At 36.5% G+C, this 17,352-nt stretch overlaps 3 protein-coding genes across 4 annotated transcripts; 1 reads left to right on the plus strand and 2 right to left on the minus strand.

Annotated features, from left to right (window-relative positions):
* Positions 1 to 1,395: 1,395 nt before the first annotated feature.
* On the plus strand, positions 1,396 to 2,828 carry LOC140761361 (expansin-A4-like). The gene is made up of 3 exons (XM_073098647.1): positions 1,396 to 1,577; positions 1,725 to 2,049; positions 2,277 to 2,828. The coding sequence occupies exons 1-3, from the start codon at positions 1,430 to 1,432 to the stop codon at positions 2,590 to 2,592; spliced, it is 789 nt and encodes a 262-aa protein (XP_072954748.1). The 5' UTR covers positions 1,396 to 1,429; the 3' UTR covers positions 2,593 to 2,828.
* Positions 2,829 to 3,001: 173 nt separating this feature from the next.
* Positions 3,002 to 7,586, minus strand: LOC140760743 (triosephosphate isomerase, cytosolic-like). The gene is made up of 9 exons (XM_073097731.1): positions 7,429 to 7,586; positions 7,246 to 7,321; positions 6,944 to 7,067; positions 5,774 to 5,858; positions 4,725 to 4,857; positions 4,279 to 4,373; positions 3,898 to 3,976; positions 3,618 to 3,700; positions 3,002 to 3,320 (listed from the first exon to the last, which is right to left on the minus strand). The coding sequence occupies exons 1-9, from the start codon at positions 7,465 to 7,467 to the stop codon at positions 3,270 to 3,272; spliced, it is 765 nt and encodes a 254-aa protein (XP_072953832.1). The 5' UTR covers positions 7,468 to 7,586; the 3' UTR covers positions 3,002 to 3,269.
* Positions 7,587 to 8,568: 982 nt separating this feature from the next.
* LOC140761483 (transcription factor MYB3R-2-like) lies at positions 8,569 to 17,352 on the minus strand. Of its 2 annotated transcripts, none has more exons than XM_073098834.1 (9): positions 17,133 to 17,352; positions 16,860 to 17,043; positions 15,667 to 15,718; positions 15,329 to 15,386; positions 14,314 to 14,408; positions 14,120 to 14,223; positions 12,351 to 12,479; positions 10,323 to 11,472; positions 8,569 to 8,888 (listed from the first exon to the last, which is right to left on the minus strand). In XM_073098834.1, exons 2-8 carry the CDS (start codon positions 17,012 to 17,014, stop codon positions 10,344 to 10,346), a joined length of 1,722 nt encoding a protein of 573 aa, XP_072954935.1. In that variant the 5' UTR covers positions 17,015 to 17,043; positions 17,133 to 17,352; the 3' UTR covers positions 8,569 to 8,888; positions 10,323 to 10,343. The 2 variants fall into 2 exon arrangements, with proteins under 2 accessions (XP_072954935.1, XP_072954936.1); XM_073098835.1 differs by having other exon boundaries at positions 16,860 to 17,046.

The following is a 17,352-nucleotide window of genomic DNA, read 5'->3' on the forward strand; positions in this document are numbered from 1 at the left end:
CTACCTGAGCGACCTCTTTTAACTTTGACTGGATCTTTTGGGGGGGTGGGGGGGGGAGACAGAGTGGAGTGTATGCGTGCTTTGAGTGGTCAATTCCTTCTCCCCATGGAGCCAAACGACAAGACAAAGCAGGAGTTGCCGAGTGTACTCTTTGACCCCCAATGACTACATTGGGAAAAGGTATGCAGGGTTTGGAGCCAGGGCAGTGCTGAAACTTTATCATGTTTAGTGGGGGGGTTTATACTTGGAGTTTTTGCCTTTTGACCATACTGACCATCTTCCAAAGTTTCTATCTTTTATTATCAAATAAATTATAGTTATAAGTAAAATGCTGGTAAGTTTAATATTTTAGTTTTAGATGGAAACGACTTCAAAAGTTTTGTTTAAAAATTACTGCATCTTCTTTTCAGAAAATGTTGAATAAAAAAATGTAGACAATTAAAATTAAAATATAGAGAATTTATTATTATTTTTTTATGATTTTAAACATAACAGAGTACATTGCCTTTTTTAACCTATATTGGTTTAAATAAGATTCGATCAAATTATTATATATATTTTTTATCTTCGTAGATTCAAAATTGTCTTTTGATAGAAGATTATGATATTTAAAACAAAATAATTTAACATTTTAATAAGATGCTAAATAGATTAATTTTTTTAATAATAAGATGGCTAACTAGTCAATATTTTATGTGCAAAAGATAGAATCATCTTTTTTATTAGTTTTAAATTTTTCAGTAATTTTATTTTAATAAAATTATTGATAAAATTAATATTTTACTTAGAAGATAAGACACTAAATACGTCTAAAAATAAAAAATTAAATTAAATTGATCATCGTTTTATTAGGTAAAATAGACTCCTTTTATTATTAAATTTGAGCTTTAGTCTATTACGATTAATTGAATTTCAAAGAGAACTAGCTTGGTAATAAAAAAAAAGAAAAACTCTTCATACACGATTTAGGTATACGAAATCATTAAACCTAACTAGATGGTGCTAAGGCAACAGCTAACTAATATTAACCAAACTAGCTAGCTAATACAAGAGTAGTTGTAACATTTCTAAGTTTATCATATTCGTAGTGTTAAAACATACTATATATTATTGATATGATATTTAATAACGGTATAAAATTTTAAATTAATTAATTATCTAATATGGTATTAAAGCATCGTGTGACACATATTCTCATTACCTATATATATATATATATATATATATATAATTGGACTTATTGCAAGAAAATCGAAACAAGAGGAGAATAAATCCAATTGCTATCACTTCCTGAATAAAAACATAAAGGAAAAGGCAAATGTAACCAGATACGACATCCTCTCACACCATAAATACTCCTCTCCCTTCCCTCTCTCACTCACTCAATCACTCCCTCTCTCTCTCTCCAAAGAGAAGGAAAAAGGAAAGAATGTCTCATATCTACTTCATCACTCTAGCCCTCCTCCTCCCTCTCTTCATCCCTGCGGACGCCCGCATTCCTGGCGTATATGCGGGCAGCCCATGGCAGAGCGCCCACGCCACCTTCTACGGCGGCAGCGACGCCTCCGGCACCATGGGTAAGTCCTCTTCCGTTCTACGGAATTTTGCAGATAATACCCTACGTTTAACTGAATTTGTTTCTTTCTTTCTTTCTCACTTATCAATCCACGAATATCCATCAATATAGGGTGTTTTATGTAAATCTTGTGTTCTTTTGTTCTCAGGAGGAGCGTGCGGATACGGGAACTTGTACAGCGAGGGGTATGGGGTGGAAACGGCGGCGCTGAGCACGGCGCTGTTTAACGAGGGGTTGAGGTGCGGCGCGTGCTTCGAGCTAAAATGCGCCGAGGGGGAACCGGGTAACGGGTGCCATAGAGGAAGCCCTTCCGTAGTCGTCACGGCGACGAACTTTTGCCCTCCCAATTATGCCCTCCCGTCGGATGATGGCGGGTGGTGTAATCCTCCGCGGACCCACTTCGATCTCGCCATGCCCATGTTCCTTAAGATCGCCGAGTTCCGTGCGGGTATCGTTCCTGTCTCTTACCGGAGGTAACTGCACTCCATTATATTTCCTTTCGCAAATTTATCTTCCATTGCTTGTAAATTGACTCCAGTTTTATATATCTCTATACCTTCTAGAAAGAGGTCGTATTTGCAATAAAACGAAAAATGTAGGTACTGATATGGAATAATCGCTCCCTATGAAGAAGAACGCTTTGTCATTTTATACATTAACCCCTGGTATTTTCATATATAACAAAGAAACCCCTCTGCAGAGTTCCGTGCAGGAAAACGGGCGGGATCCGGTTCACGATAAACGGGGCCAAGTACTTCAATCTGGTGCTGATCACTAACGTGGGCGGGGCCGGAGCTATCGTGCGCGCGAGCGTGAAGGGTAGCCGGACGGGTTGGATGGCGATGTCACGCAACTGGGGGCAAAATTGGCAATCTAACACCGTACTCGTTGGCCAAGCCCTCTCATTCCGCGTCACCTCCAGCGATCGCCGCACCTCCACGTCGTGGAACGTCGCGCCCGAAGACTGGCAGTTCGGGCAGACCTTCGCGGGCAAAAACTTTCGAGTCGTAGACTGAGATTTCTTTATTTATTTTTTTCAAAAGCCACCCTGCCTTTCTTATTATTTAGTACGAGTACCTTTTTTTTAATTTTAATTCTTTGCCTGGATGATGAGCATGTTTTTAATTAAGGATTAGAGAGTATTCTAGTAAGCAGTGGCTGAAGTGGCTGCAGAGCTTAGTAAAGGAGAGCAGCCCGCAGCTTCTAATATATATTTATATATATATATATATATATATTATATGTATCATAGTGGAAGATAATGGTGATGCTATGTTTGATATTTTATCACTGCGATATGGAAAAATGCTTATTCCTACTATAATAAGGTGGGGCATTAAAAATCAAACACACGAGTTAAGCCTAGGAAATCACAGAACATTATGCATGGAAAAAAAAACATCATAATAATCACGCATCAAAGTATAGAATTGCAAAGGAAATATTTGTTATTTTCCAGTGTAAATTACTACTTCCCAGTAATTCAAGCTACGCCATAGATATTAAACTGAAAACAGATGTTGCTTTTGAAAATCATACGACAGAAAGCAGTCTGTAATAAAATTAGCCTACAGTTTTATTCGTCTGCTAGTTCCTTGCACTTTCCACCTCCGGATAAAGATGCTACTGACAAACGAGACATCCAAGGTTGATATTTCATATGAAAACAGCATGCAGCAATCACGTTGAGTTACTATGCAGACGACTTCACAGTAGCTGCCTTGATAATGTCGACAAATTCGGGCTGCAAAAGGATAACAGGTTTAAGTAAACAGAAAGGCAGAGAAATTACAAATCAACATATCTAGATAAAATTCAGAAAGCTAAATCCCTCCAGCTAAGGTAACACGATTTAGTCATTAGAACTTGCTTTTCAGCATATTCTCAAGCGTCAATTTACTAAATCTTGAAACATACCAAATAACACAGCCCACACCAAAGCTGTCATATGATTCTTAACTAATTCTAGAGCTTGGCTCCATTTTGGATCTCCCATTAAAATTAAAGTATCAGAAGAGAACCAGAAAAGATATGATATGACCTTCAAAGAAGCTCCACCAACAAGGAACCCATCGAGATCAGGCTGTGCTGCAAGCTCTTTGCAGTTTGCTCCATTTACTGAACCTGCAAAAGTTTGTGAGAGATCATTAGTGATCCAACTCTACAGTTTAAGGAATGAGTTTTTGATATGAATGCTTTACAGGGAGCAACGGTAACTTATATTTCATTCTTATTTAAGAAAACTCAAATTTGCAATATATGCTGGTGGTTTCACGAATATAAGGTAATCATTAGGCAGTAGATATTTGAGGAACAAGTACCTCCATAGATGATCCTGGTTGATGAAGCAACTTCAGCACTGACATTTGTATGAAGCCAATTTCTTAGGACTGAGTGCACCTACAATTGAGACATGGAAGGTCAAACGAAACATGCGTAGACCAAATATTTCGAGAGTCAAGACCCGACATTCTTTGCTCCAAAATTAAAAAGGCAGGGTGCAGTTTTAATGCTGAATTATTATTAGGGCCACATTAAGGCCAGAAGCAGGTAGCAAGTAGTTTCTCATGGAAAATGTAATACTTGCAAATTTAGATTCTTCTGGAATACAGAAAATTGTATGACAAAATATGAACTTGAAGTGCATTAATCAGTAAACTCAGACAAGGCTAGGTATAAGCAACCAAGGAAAGAAAGCATACTTCCTGAGCCTGAGCTGGGGTTGCAACTTTGCCAGTTCCAATGGCCCAAACTGGCTCATATGCCAGTACAACATTCGTCCAGTTAGGTATCCTCTCTGCAAGACAGCCCCGCATTATAAAACCATAAGAATTTTAAACTCAACCTTATGCACCATTAAGAAACAGATACTGTTTTCTTGAGGCAGTTTACAAGAACACACAAGCCTTATATATATATATATCAACTTGCACTTTTTACACGAATCTGTCATCCTACTCTTCAAAAGATTTATTATGTCAATCAGTCAAATAATCAGGTCAATCAATTTCCCAAAATAAAAAAGATAATAGAAACTAATAATAGCAGCAATGCATGCCTGTATTTGTATATGCATTAGCTAAGAAGTAAGAACAGAAGGAAAGCATTCACAATTCAAAACTTTGACAAAAAATGAAATTGAGATTGCCTGCAATAGCTTTAGTTTGTGCAGCAACAACGTCCATAGTTGATCCTGATTCTCGTTGCTCAAGGGTCTCACCAACGCAAGCAATCACCTTTAGACCTTGAGAAAGTGCATATGCAACTTTATCCCCAACAAACTGCCATTTAATAAGGAAAATATTATTAGATCTCTAAAGGGGTTACTTCTAAAGACAAGTTGACCAGGATCAAACCAGAAAGGTATAAAAGCTACAATCATTCATAAACACATCAGACAGAAAATATTCAGGACCCTCATGCTTAATTTCACTCATCTTTGTGATGTACACCTTAAAAGAGCATAATTCCTATTTGCTAGTCTGGAATCTAAAAATATATAAAAAAGTGTTCACAAGATAATATACTCAAGTAGCTATGGTCTAGCACAACTTCATCAAAAGAATGGACACAACAGAGACCATATTAGATTTCATTTGATGCAAAAATCCACATTTTAAATGCTGATTTCTATTACATGAAAGTCATGGTTAAATTCTCCAAAGTGAATCTGAAAACCCAAAAAAATATGAGATCAAAGTAAGGAAACAGGAAGAACCACAAGACAAGGTAAGAATATAGGGCATGTGTGAAAGAAAAAACCCAACATGTTCAGAGAAAGGATGAAGCTACTCGCATGGCCAGCTTGCAGGTAAATCAGGTCTTGGTTCTTCCATAATAATACCTTGTTTATATTAAAAGAACAGAAGTACATTATAAATTTATAATAACTCGTGACATGGGCCCTTTTCAGTGCATGAAGATTCATGCACATACACAAGCAAGAGAACTCACCATCTAATCATCAATATATACTGGACGCTTATGTCCCTGCAAGTGCGTGTTAGTTTCTGTATCGGTTTCCATACATATATTCAAGCATCATGTCTTGTAGAACTACAATCTCTAATTTAATACAGAATTTCTCTAACAAAATAGGTTTATTGTATGAAACATTTGGAACTAGGAATTAAATGCTTTATTACTGATGCACCTGCACACCACGCAATTTAAGAGGGCGATAGCATTGTTATCTACCTCATTCGATTCACCCAAAAGCAGCCGACGCTCAGAGTGACCCAAAATGACCCAAGGGACACCTAGATTGATAAGCATCTCTGAGCTGCATGCAGAGTGGGAGAAAAACAACTTAGTAACATTGAGGAAATTCCCTAATTTTTCAGTTCCAGATGATGAACTTCACGCTGGACTTTTGTGCACAAATAATGATAGTATCATGGCAAATGTTAGACATAAACAGTGCAGAATACTGGTGTTGTTAACAATTACACATAGGGACAAGCGGGAGAAAACACAATATACCCAATTTTAGGTTAAAGGAAAAGGGAAAAAGATATAAAATAGCATCACTTCAAGATTGATCATCTTTTAAAGTTATTTTATTCAACCAAGATACAAATTAGACCTTTAAAAGATAAGTGCCTCAATGATTCAAGTTTCAACAGGTTTTGTCCGCTTATGTTCTAGTCTATGAACCCAAAATTTTACCCCTGGTATAATCACAGGGACTACGAGTTTTACTGTTACAATAGGCCAACTATGACGTCTACAAAAATATCAAATTTTATCAAGAAAAGTTTTTCTTATCTGAGTCTTTAAGGAGCAAAATTGCAGTAATGTTGACTGATCAATGCTGGAACCAATGAACAACCACTATTGTAATGAAAACAAAATAATATAATTAAAAATATTTTATGCCTTATGAGGTTGACACTGCAAGAAGAGATAACAACTATGTGAAAGGCAGGCATGCATATCTACGATACTGTGAACAGATGATGTACACCATTTTGCTCAAAGTCACAGTTTCCATCTAAAATGTAAATAAAAGCTACAAGACTTCAAGAGGACTTACTCAAAATTAAGAGTTAACCAAGTGAATAAGCAAAGAGGCCTAAAACAGAATATTTCAAACCAAGGTTGTGCAAAAATGTGGGAGAAATAGCAACCATCTGACCAGACTAATTGTTAAAAGTTTGAAAAGAATGCTGTCCGCAAAATGTTGAGAAATAGCAACCGCCAGATCATAATAATTGTAAGAAGTTTGAATCCATCTCAATTCCAAGGTTTCACCAAATTCAAGAACAGAGTGGAGAATGATAATCTAACTAAATCCAAACCAGAATCTATTCTTTGCACACTAATACGTTGATGAGAGGAGGCATCAAGTTAATGCTCAAGTCTTACCTGATTTCTCCAGTAAAGGCACCACCTTTCCGCACCCAACAATTTTGCGCGGCAACACTAAAATCAGAACGTAGCAAGCTTTTAACTAGCGAGAGGAAGACAAATGGAGGGCTCACAACAACCTCTGCAACGAGAACAAATCAACTATAACATACCAATCCTGAACTCCTAATCCTCTCAAAGGAAACTTAAGCAAATGCAAAATTCCAAACAAACGATCATAGACGAATCGAATTGACTTGTTCTGGTATCATGCTATAAGATCTAATTCGACCAACATTTTCTCAAACAAACATACTCACCCACGACATCCTCAGATGGAACCTCGGCTTCATTCAGAGTCGACACAATCTTCTTGACCTCTTCGGAGGTCCCATTCTGCAAATTGGGTAAAGAAACTTTAAAACCTAACGAATCGAGTGCGAATTCACAGAGTAATCAATCTAAATAGTATAAAATTGGGGGCTAAAAGCAAAAAAAATTACGCATTTCCAGTTGCCGCCGACGAAGAAGGTTCTGCCCATTGTTGACGAAGAATGGAAGAAGAAGAGCGAAGAAAACAAAGAGACGGAGGTGAAGATTTGTGAGGAGTGGGGTATATGTAGGAGAACGAGTGGACGAGATTAGCGGAGGGGGATGAGATGATAAGATGAGATCGCGCATCCGCCGTCCGTTCTCCTTGCGGCGGCCGAGGTTGCTTTGCTTTTTAACCCTTGGGCGCCTATTGGGTGATCTCAAAGCTGTGTGCTCATAAATGGGCCTGTGAAGCCCATGTAGGATACAAAATGCGTAAAAATGCGGGGTGCTAAATGCAAATTTCCCTTTTAAAAAAATCTAAGTGTCTACTCTCTCTCTCTCTCTCTCTCTCTCTCTCTCTCTCTCTCTCTCTCTCTCTCTCTCTATATATATATATCAAAATACATAGTTTTTCCATGAACACAGCTTGCTCAAACCTAGCTAATTATTAATACTTCATTAAGATAACTAAAAAGATATAAAAACCAATCTTCTTATTTATATAAAAGGATAATTTCATCTGGACCCCTAAACTATTAGGGTTTTATATATACATTCTCTTATCTTTCTTATTACTCATATACAGCTCTTAAATTAAAAAAAAAATTCATATATATCATTTTGAACTAAGAAAAGAAATAACTATATGGACTTCTAAATAAAAAAAATTGGATTAAAGGGTGTATATGGTAAAAAAAGAGAGTATATGCAGCAAATAATGATAGTTCAAAGAGTCTAAATTGAATCATTTATTAAATAAAACATACAATAAACCTTGAATCGAAGGGCGTGCGTGAAAAATAAACAAAACCTTTATACATGCAGCTTTTATCCCTATTTTTATCATGCCCTTGCTGAAGGAGTTGGCATATGTTAGATGAGCATGGCATCACGTCCATGTTCCATCCCGGACGTTTAGTTCTTTTTATACATATTTTCCCATCGGTCACTGGTTTCTTCAGATCATTACAGAGTAACAAACGCAATATATCCACAAATATTGTACTGTGATGTATGTCGAGCAACAAACAAGACCCAGTGCTTATTTTCAAGAACTTCCAAATTTTGAAATTGCAAAGACAGCTAAAAGGAATATAAAGATCAGACAATTGTTCTAACTGAAGCTCTTATTCAACTGTAAGTTTCGAAGAAATGTAGTTTGAGTTTTATGTACAAGATGAGAGTTTCAAACATTTCAACAACTCTTGCAAAATATAGAGAACAAAAAAGATAACACTAGAACATAAGAGATACTAACAATTCACTACTTTTCAACATCGAGCTTTCAGCGCAGCGCATCTTTATCACTAATTCTTTCTTTTTAAATTGGGAATCACTTATTTTACTCGAGATTATGAAATTTCAATTCGTGTATTGCAGCAGAGAAGGCGCTTCATGCCTTCAATCCTGCTGGATTAATGCCACATACCTGCATCCACAGAAGACGACAACAATTAGCAGTGTAACAACAATGTAAGTACCAAATTGAAGAAAATATAGAGCAACCCTGACTCATATGTTAAAAGTTGAACAGTTACTACCTTTTCAGCGAGGAAGAAACGGATAGAGTGGGAACTAGAAAGACGACTTAACAATCAAAGGCATAATTAAATATCTAAATATAATTTCCCAAATATGGTAATTGGTGTCCATATGAATTTTGTAGATCACTAATAGTTGGATAATACTTTGGCATAATTCCTTTAGTAAACTCTGAACATACCACCCCTAGTTTATTGCATATATCTCGTATATAACCAAGATATTCCTTCGAATATCATATTCACATTATGCATGTGTAATCACTGGTGGAGCCACATATAGGGGGTGTAAATGTGCCGAGATTGATCGAGCCGGCTCTAGCTTGACACAGAATTAGTTTCAAACCCTAGTTTGATGTTTAGGCTCGGCTCGGGTTGAGTCAAATCAAGCCCGAGCTTGATTAGAGGAAGAGGAGGAGACAGCGTCGGCGGGGACAAAGATGATGGCTTGTTGAAGAAGGAGGTCGAAGAAAGATGAGGAGGCGATGGCTTGCCAAAGAAGGAGGAGACGACAACGACTTGTTGATGGAGGAGGTCGAAGAAGAAGGAGGCAGCGACAGCTTATCGACGGAGGAGGAGGCGAGGAGCCGATCGACGGAGGAAGAAGACGATCGGTCACCACTCACCACTCACCAATAGGAAGAAGAACCAATGGATTCCTTCTTTTTTTTTCTCTAAGTGTTGGTTACTTGGTTATTTGAAGAGAACAATGGAGTAACTGATGGAGGAGGATTAAGTGATGCAAGAATTTGTAATTGATGAAAAAATAAGAGTAATGAAGGAGGTATGCCAGGCATATAAAAGAGAGTAATGGTGGGTCTCATGAGTTTATGTCAGCGTTTAAGAGGATCAATATATCAAAATAATAATAAATAGGAAAGCTCAAAGGATCTAAAATATATATATATATATATATATATATATATATATATATATATATATATATATATATATATATATATATATATATATATATTTGAGCTTATCAAGCCTAAGCCTGAGCGAGCCGACTTCGGCTTAGGCTCAGCTCGAAATCAATTTCAAGTCTCAAATTTAGGCTTAGGCTCAGCTTAGCTCAAATCCAATCGAGTCGCGCCCTAGCTTCAGTCAAGCCAAGCCGCTTGTTTATTTTGACACCCCTAGCCACATACGACCAAGGGGGGCCATGGGCAGCCCACCAGGGAATTTCTAAACATAATAATATTTTGCATTAAGCCCTTCTTCTTACATTAATTATTTGAACCTTGTCTTCTAAAATTGTGTTTGCAAAGTTATGTATGTCAATTGGAAAATGCAATGTAAATTAGGTTTCTGTAGCATACCAACAGATTCTGCAATCTGCATTAAGTCACACCCAATGTAGTTGTATGTGCAAAGTCCTTGGTTAAACCTTCCAATCCGACTGAATGCTCATTCAGTTTCCGCCCTTGTATGCTTGAAACTTTTGTGCTGGAATCAGCACTTTGAGAAGTGACATGGCAAGCCAAGCTAAGGAATTTGGCATTACCATCAAAATCATCTTCTTCCAATGAAAAATCAAGTTGCTTCTCCACAGATTTGATGGTTGCAGTTCTTTTGGAGCTTAACCGATATGGAGGGGAAATATTTGAACTCTTTCCAACATTTGATGCAGCTCTATCATCAATATGAGGACTTGAGTTTAATGATAATCTTGAAATTTTGAGTAACTCTGGATTACTTCCAGTTTGTCGTCCCATAGGTGTACAAGAACTATCATCATTCATCACCCTATCAGTCTGCAAAGTGCTATCAGGAGGAACAGGCATTTGTGTTTCTCTTTTTCTTCTTCTTAATATTGAAGGAGTATGCGGAAAGCTCCTAGCTGCAGTCTTCAATATGGATTCCACAGTTAGCTGACTTGATACCTTTCCTTTAAAAGAAGGGGGAGTTACATAACCAGTAGCGCCTGAGACATCAACATCTTCTACTTGAGGAGGCTCATAACAGAGAGAGCCAAAGGTAGAAGGGACTTCATCATGCAATATTTTCTGCTGTTCTTTGTTGGCTTGATCCATTTCAACTGTGTCATCAAGATTCTGTAACTCTTTTCCTGAATCAGGTCTATTGCTAACACACTCAATTTGCTGGATCTGTGTTCTACGATTAACAGCAAAATCATCAAGTCGTCCAACAGATACACTCACTGAAGTTTCCGGCTGACAAATCTGTACGGCCGAAGGCTCCAAACAGTCTTTTTGGTTTTCCAATTTAAATGATCTAGGAGGAATGTTGGACTGTAAATAATCAGGAGTTTCAGAAGAATCTCTGGAGCAAGTGTCCAACACTTTACTTGGGGTGAAATGGATATTTCCGGTAGCCATCCTTGATTGGTCGTTGGAATCATTATGCATTGCAGGCTTTGAAACTGGTTGAAGCTTACCGGTAGCGAAGTAAGAATCTAACTTCTTCTTTAATGAGCTATTCCAATGGTTCTTAATTGAGTTATCAGTCCTAGGCAAAAGAAGGTAATTTAAGTAAACATACTGGAGAATAGGGCTTGCAATCGATAAATAGAGGCTAAGAACGACTTATGCACTTCGGGAAGAAAATATTATCAAAAAAATGTTGATTTAGTAGATAAAAAGATCATAAAAGATGGTGAGTAATGCACTAATGTTAGAAAAGGTTAACATAACAGTTTTCTTCATCATGACCTAGCTTGGCTAAGTTATATGTTCATAGGCTGCAAGTACTCAAATAATATGCTAGCCTCACAAAATTAGTTTTCTACTTGCATATAGCATGCCATACACCTGAAATTATTGACCGAATGGAAAAATAGAAATCCATAAAATTCCCCAGCTTTGATGTCTTTTGGCTCAAGGAGAAACTATATTAAATGTTTTTGCAAATAGTCGCCACTTTGGGTTGAAGTATTTAAAAATCAACTTCTACACTTTTAGTATGATAGCCAAAACTACCTGCCACCACTTACTGTTTCCAATTTTTCATCAGCTATGCCAAGTAACCAACCCTAGTTAAAATCTGATTAACTTAACCTAACCCTACAATTGGGTGCTGTCATGAGCATGAAGATCGTTTTATACAAGGGCTTATTTGTACTTATGTAAGGAGGGAAATAGTTAAGAAAATAAGTTAATAACCATGTTTCAATCAGTAGATAAATAGGCATCTAATCATATGCAAATTGTCACATGTACATAGAAAAAGAGTCAAAAACTATGTCTCCATCAGACAGAGAAGTGAACATTTCCAATGATAAAAACTTGCTGTCAAAAATCAAAATATGTTCATTCTCAGTAAAGATAGAAAAAGTAAGTTGTGATAAATATGCTTTCCCTCTGTAGATGAATTATGTGAATTTGTACCTTCCTGGAAGAACTTTTGCAATTTCGGCCCATTTATTTCCATGCTTAAGATGAGCATTAATGAGTGCAAGCTCCTCTTCTGTAGTCCAGGCATCCCTCTTTATCATAGGATTCAAATGATTATGCCACCTAAAAATGTCAAAAAGGTCAAACATTTAGTTAAGCACATTGAACCCAATGCCTACCAACAATTAAAAAGTTATAGCAGAAGCATCAAACTACTTTCGATGTTAAATAACTACATTCTTTAAATAGTTAATATCTAAAAGCCTATGCGTGATGTTGGTAAAACTTACCCCTCCCACCCAAGAGCTCATGCATTTGAATCGTAGAACAACCCCTTCGATAGTGAGAACAAGTGTATATCTTCCCTCCGCAGGCTACATGTGCAAGCCTCATTCTCTGGGCACCCTTTATCTATAAGGCTAGGGATGTTCTTTAAGTTGACAAAAACAGTTGGCAATGATTCTCTCTATATGGTGATGAATGTTGAATATTTGTTCTTTTTGAAGCTACTTAGTAGGTCAATCAGCAGAAGATAATGAGAACTTACAATGGAGCTCTTTATAGCAGGGATATTAGATCGATAAGGTAGATGAGAGATGAAAGAGAACTCGGGGAAAACATTGGACCTTCTGATACGCAATTACTCGGTTATAATCTGGGATCCGTCTTTCCAAAAGTCACCTAGCCTAAGGAAAGTTAACATTACTATGAATTGACCATCTTATATAAGACCATATTCATTAAGCTATCACTATTATCTATGTTTGAAAATAAAAATAGAAAATTGTTCTCTAACAGTTTAATCTTTTAGAAAATTAGTGAATTAATATGGTATTAGAGCAGGAGGTTTAGAGTTCGAATTCTACAAGGCCTACCTTGTTAATTAAAATAAAAATAAAACTTCCATATATATAAATAAAATCAACTTTTTGGGCCTATCAAAACTGCATGGGGGAGAGTATTAGGATATAAGATAAAAATCATCATTCTCTAAGCTTATCAAGTAGTTGGGTGAGTTATCATTCTATAAAATTCAGCTTGTAACGAAAATAATGTCCAGAAAGATGGTTCACGGTTACAGAAGTCAATTTTAATGTTGACTCACAAATTTGAACCTTCTCCTGGACTTTTAACAAATCATGTAAGTTAACTCAGTCCTAATTGTTGATGTTATGAAAGAAGATTCATATGACTTGAATCTGCATAATCAGAGCACGACAACAACCCTCCGTCATACTCCATGGTTCTTTAATAGCAGTGTAAACAATTGATATAACCTTCATAGATAACTGTAGAACTTATCCAACACAACAATCTTAGATTACAATCGTGTAAATGTGTTATGACAGAATTTTGTAACTTCTTTCAGCTGTAAGAATATATAGTGGATGCCTAACATAAAAAATTGAAAAATCACCAACAAAAAGAAAGAAAATTGATTTCATTCTGTCTTGATTACTTTCCCTACTAGTTGATCTTTTTAAACAACATCAATGGGACTACTGTATCCCTCTTTTCCGTCATTTAATTCTTAACTGTTACTAGATCTTTTATTCTTAATTGGAGGATCAAAGAATATTTATGATGAAAATCGAAAAGTAATACAAACATTGTGAGATGAAAAATGCAGATTCCATGAATATTTATCTAATGAATTTCTGTCGAATGCACAGTACCGGATAGAAGCAGTGAACAAGCAGAGTTTCTCAAACAATTATAGACATTGAATCTCACATATCTAACATGTCAGAATGTGTTATTACCTTTCTCGGCATTGTTTTCCAATGCGACCAGGTAGAGACTTTGCTATATCTGACCATTTTGCTGGCCCATGCTTTTTTACCAGATTAATGATTTTTTCATCTTCCTGTAAAAACAAGAGACAAAATATAATTTACTTAAATTACTAAAATGCTACACTACAGCTCAATTTCAAAAACAAATTTAACAAACAAACCTCTGGAGTCCAAGGACCTTTGATGAGGTCAGGGTTGAGAACCTTTTGCCATCGATGCAGACATTGTACCTCTGTTCTATCAGGAAAAGATTCCGCTGCAGAGCATACAATATTCACATTAATCACATTAGAAATAATTAAACTAGGAACAAGTTAGTTTCATGATCTGGAAGAGAATCCTGCTAGACAAATACTTTCAAATTTAAAGCTTGTAACTTGAGCATCACGACCATGAAGCTACGTTTAAAGATTAGTAGTTAAAAATCTGATGACCTAGGAAAAATTAGCAATTTAAATTTGATTCAATTGAGCATGAAAGACTAATATAATTAATAAGCAATCAAAGTCAACATATAGTTACTCAAGTTTGCAAAATGAAGCAACATTAGGAAATTGTAACAAAAGTTGAAAATTTGAATAGCTGCACAATAGGAAGAATAAATGACCACATGCACAGGCTTAGATCCCGCAATTTTCAAACAGAAGCTGGAAAATTCACTCACGGGAAGTTTGTTGTTGCACAAGGATAATTGTACCTACTATCTAGACAGATCAAGGACCAACATTCACAGAAAACTAAACTTTACTAGTGCTATAATTTCAGGTGTTTTTCTTTTTATGGTTTGCTTACTCTTGCCACAACATTTGACACTTCCTAAGTTGCGTCCTGCTAAAATTGGAGCTCGCCTCCTTGGAATTGATATGAGAACTCCAAAGAGTGCCAATTACAGCTCTGTCATCCTTTGGCAATTATTCAATTGAATTCTAACCTAAAGTTGCAACATGTACGTAGCAAGTATATAGTTCTCTTCTAGCCATGAGAATAGTAGAAAAGTTTATCATTCAAGAAGTACCAACAAACTCTATGTCAAATGATATTCATGCTTCACATATTATATATAGCTAGAAAGTTCTAGGCTTCAGCTAGAGAAAGGATTAGATAACGAAGTTAAATCATCAAGATTGGTTCTATACATAACATAAACAAACTACAGAGTAGAAAAGAGAGAAAAACCTATTTTCTTCCAGCTTCTTCCCTTGAAAGTTTTAACTGCTCTCCTCAATGTCTCATCCTGTGATATTCATTACAATTTAGTAGAAGCATTTTGTGGTAGATGATGATGAACAAATATGAGATTTATGAGAAAGCAATTATTATTTTCATGCAATGAAATAGCTAAAAGATTCTAACTGAATAATAAGAGGCCAATACACGATGCACAAGAAACTGAGAAAGGCATATGAATGCCAAATAAAGATGTTACTCCTCGAGCAGTGCTATTAGACATTGAATATATCATATGAAAAAAAGCATTGGATGTAGGTATGCTATAAATACAGAGCACTACAGACCTCTTGAGTTGTCCAACCCCCCTTGGCTCGCCTTATGGGCCCACTAATCCTCCTATATACAAGTAAAATTTAAATTAGCATTAAAAGGAAAAGGCTTGCGATACAAAGTGCATATTACTTCGTAATAAATTGCAGCAAACTGCAGATGTAGTTTAGCTGATCATTAGTCATAACCACTGTAATAGAAGAGGGAGGAAATTTCATATGTCTTGATGAACCAGATGCGCATATCAAGCTTCAGTTGTGACTTACAGAATTGAAATCCTAAAGATGAAATAATTTAGTTACAATCATAATAGAGTCATCAGATTCATATATGAAATAAAGTCTACTTTTTATGTGGGCCTAAACATACGTATAAGTCCCATTCTAGTTAACCTTTCTAGCACCTAAACAATTAAACTAGTTAGTACACGTGTGATACAAATTTTTATCTATTGAGCATTGGTCAAATGAAAGAAAACACAATAGTTACTTAATATGTAACTTGATAACAAACAGGGCAAGAATAGCATGTAAGAAATGTACAATTGCTGGAGAGATTACGAAGCTTAGAATTGAGCAATTGTGCACAAGTCCTATAGCTCTGAACAAATTGGATTATCCTCAATTATATGTGCTGAAGAACTTCGATAGATCATCTAGTTAATCATAAGCAATAGAGTAGCCTAAGAAGTCTGCAAACAGAATAAGAATGGATGTAACTATCCAAAATTATGAGCTGAGTTGTTAAATTTTGAATTGCTTTATGAATTGTAAGATGATGAAATGCCTTAGAGCTTAGAAGTACTAGAATTTTCTCAAAGTAAGCTATCCTGCTCGAAATGTCAAGCACCAAATAAGTAAGTTATTTTTAGGAGTGCCAATCATCTTTGAGTCTATGCTTGAGGCATGGAGATTAAAATTCTACTCAACTCTGTGTTATTTGATGTGTAGAACTAAGCAGCAGATTTCAGATGCAATCGCCTGAAGATGTAAGCAATGAAGAAAAGTCTGAAATTAAGTAAAAAGAAGTACTCAGATTTATTGAGTAATCTCTTTCCAACTAAATCAATGACCTAAACAATAACATCACCGCCAAAAATTGCAACCTCCATAATCAGACAACAAGCACTCAAAATCAGCATCGAAAACTCAACTCATGTCACACTAAGATGAAGAATTCAATCCATATAAGAATATTTGATCAGTACTTATGGCTCGGAGAAGACGTCCTCGGACTAGAAACAGCCGGCGACATCCTTGAAAGCCCATAGCTCCCCTCTGAGATCGACGAGCTCGAAGCTGCCGCCAATTGTTTGTTCTCCACACAGCCTTCCTCCACCTTCACAGCCGTCATCATCTCCATCCGTCATCTCGACTCCATACCCTAGAGTACTACTTCACATCAAAATCGAACTCCCGAGGTTAGAATCCCAATTCAATCAGGAACAAACGATCGCACAGATAACCGACAGAAAACTTACGATTCGAAGGGTTCTAGATCGCGAAACCGAACGATTCGAACAGCGACATCAAGATCTCGAGAAGGAGAAACTATGGACGATCCAGAAGGATCGAGCAATCAAGAGGATTAATATGGCGGGAATTGGAGCGGAACTCGCGGGAGAAGAGCGAAAGCCGAAACCCTAGGAATCCGAGATAGAAACTTCTCTCGAGAAGACGAAGGCTTTCAAAAAACCTCTC

The sequence above is a fragment of the Typha angustifolia genome, chromosome 6 (genome assembly GCF_048772165.1).
Source record: "Typha angustifolia cultivar Huaian chromosome 6, ASM4877216v1, whole genome shotgun sequence".
Taxonomy (NCBI): Eukaryota; Viridiplantae; Streptophyta; class Magnoliopsida; order Poales; family Typhaceae; genus Typha; species Typha angustifolia.

Excerpts from the sequence above, each read along its gene's own strand:
- LOC140761361 (XM_073098647.1), top strand. The coding sequence starts at position 1,430 with ATGTCTCATATCTACTTCATCACTCTAGCCCTCCTCCTCCCTCTCTTC. Across the intron at positions 1,578-1,724 it reads CGACGCCTCCGGCACCATGG|GAGGAGCGTGCGGATACGGG; the intron begins GTAAGTCCTCTT and ends TTTTGTTCTCAG. Across the intron at positions 2,050-2,276 it reads GTTCCTGTCTCTTACCGGAG|AGTTCCGTGCAGGAAAACGG; the intron begins GTAACTGCACTC and ends ACCCCTCTGCAG.
- LOC140760743 (XM_073097731.1), bottom strand. The coding sequence starts at position 7,467 with ATGGGCAGAACCTTCTTCGTCGGCGGCAACTGGAAATGC. Across the intron at positions 7,322-7,428 it reads TCGGCGGCAACTGGAAATGC|AATGGGACCTCCGAAGAGGT; the intron begins GTAATTTTTTTT and ends CCCAATTTGCAG. Across the intron at positions 3,321-3,617 it reads TTGGTGGAGCTTCTTTGAAG|CCCGAATTTGTCGACATTAT; the intron begins GTCATATCATAT and ends ATCCTTTTGCAG.
- LOC140761483 (XM_073098834.1), bottom strand. The coding sequence starts at position 17,014 with ATGGAGATGATGACGGCTGTGAAGGTGGAGGAAGGCTGTGTGGAGAAC. Across the intron at positions 12,480-14,119 it reads GGAAAACAATGCCGAGAAAG|GTGGCATAATCATTTGAATC; the intron begins GTAATAACACAT and ends TGACATTTTTAG. Across the intron at positions 11,473-12,350 it reads GCAAAAGTTCTTCCAGGAAG|GACTGATAACTCAATTAAGA; the intron begins GTACAAATTCAC and ends TCTTTTGCCTAG.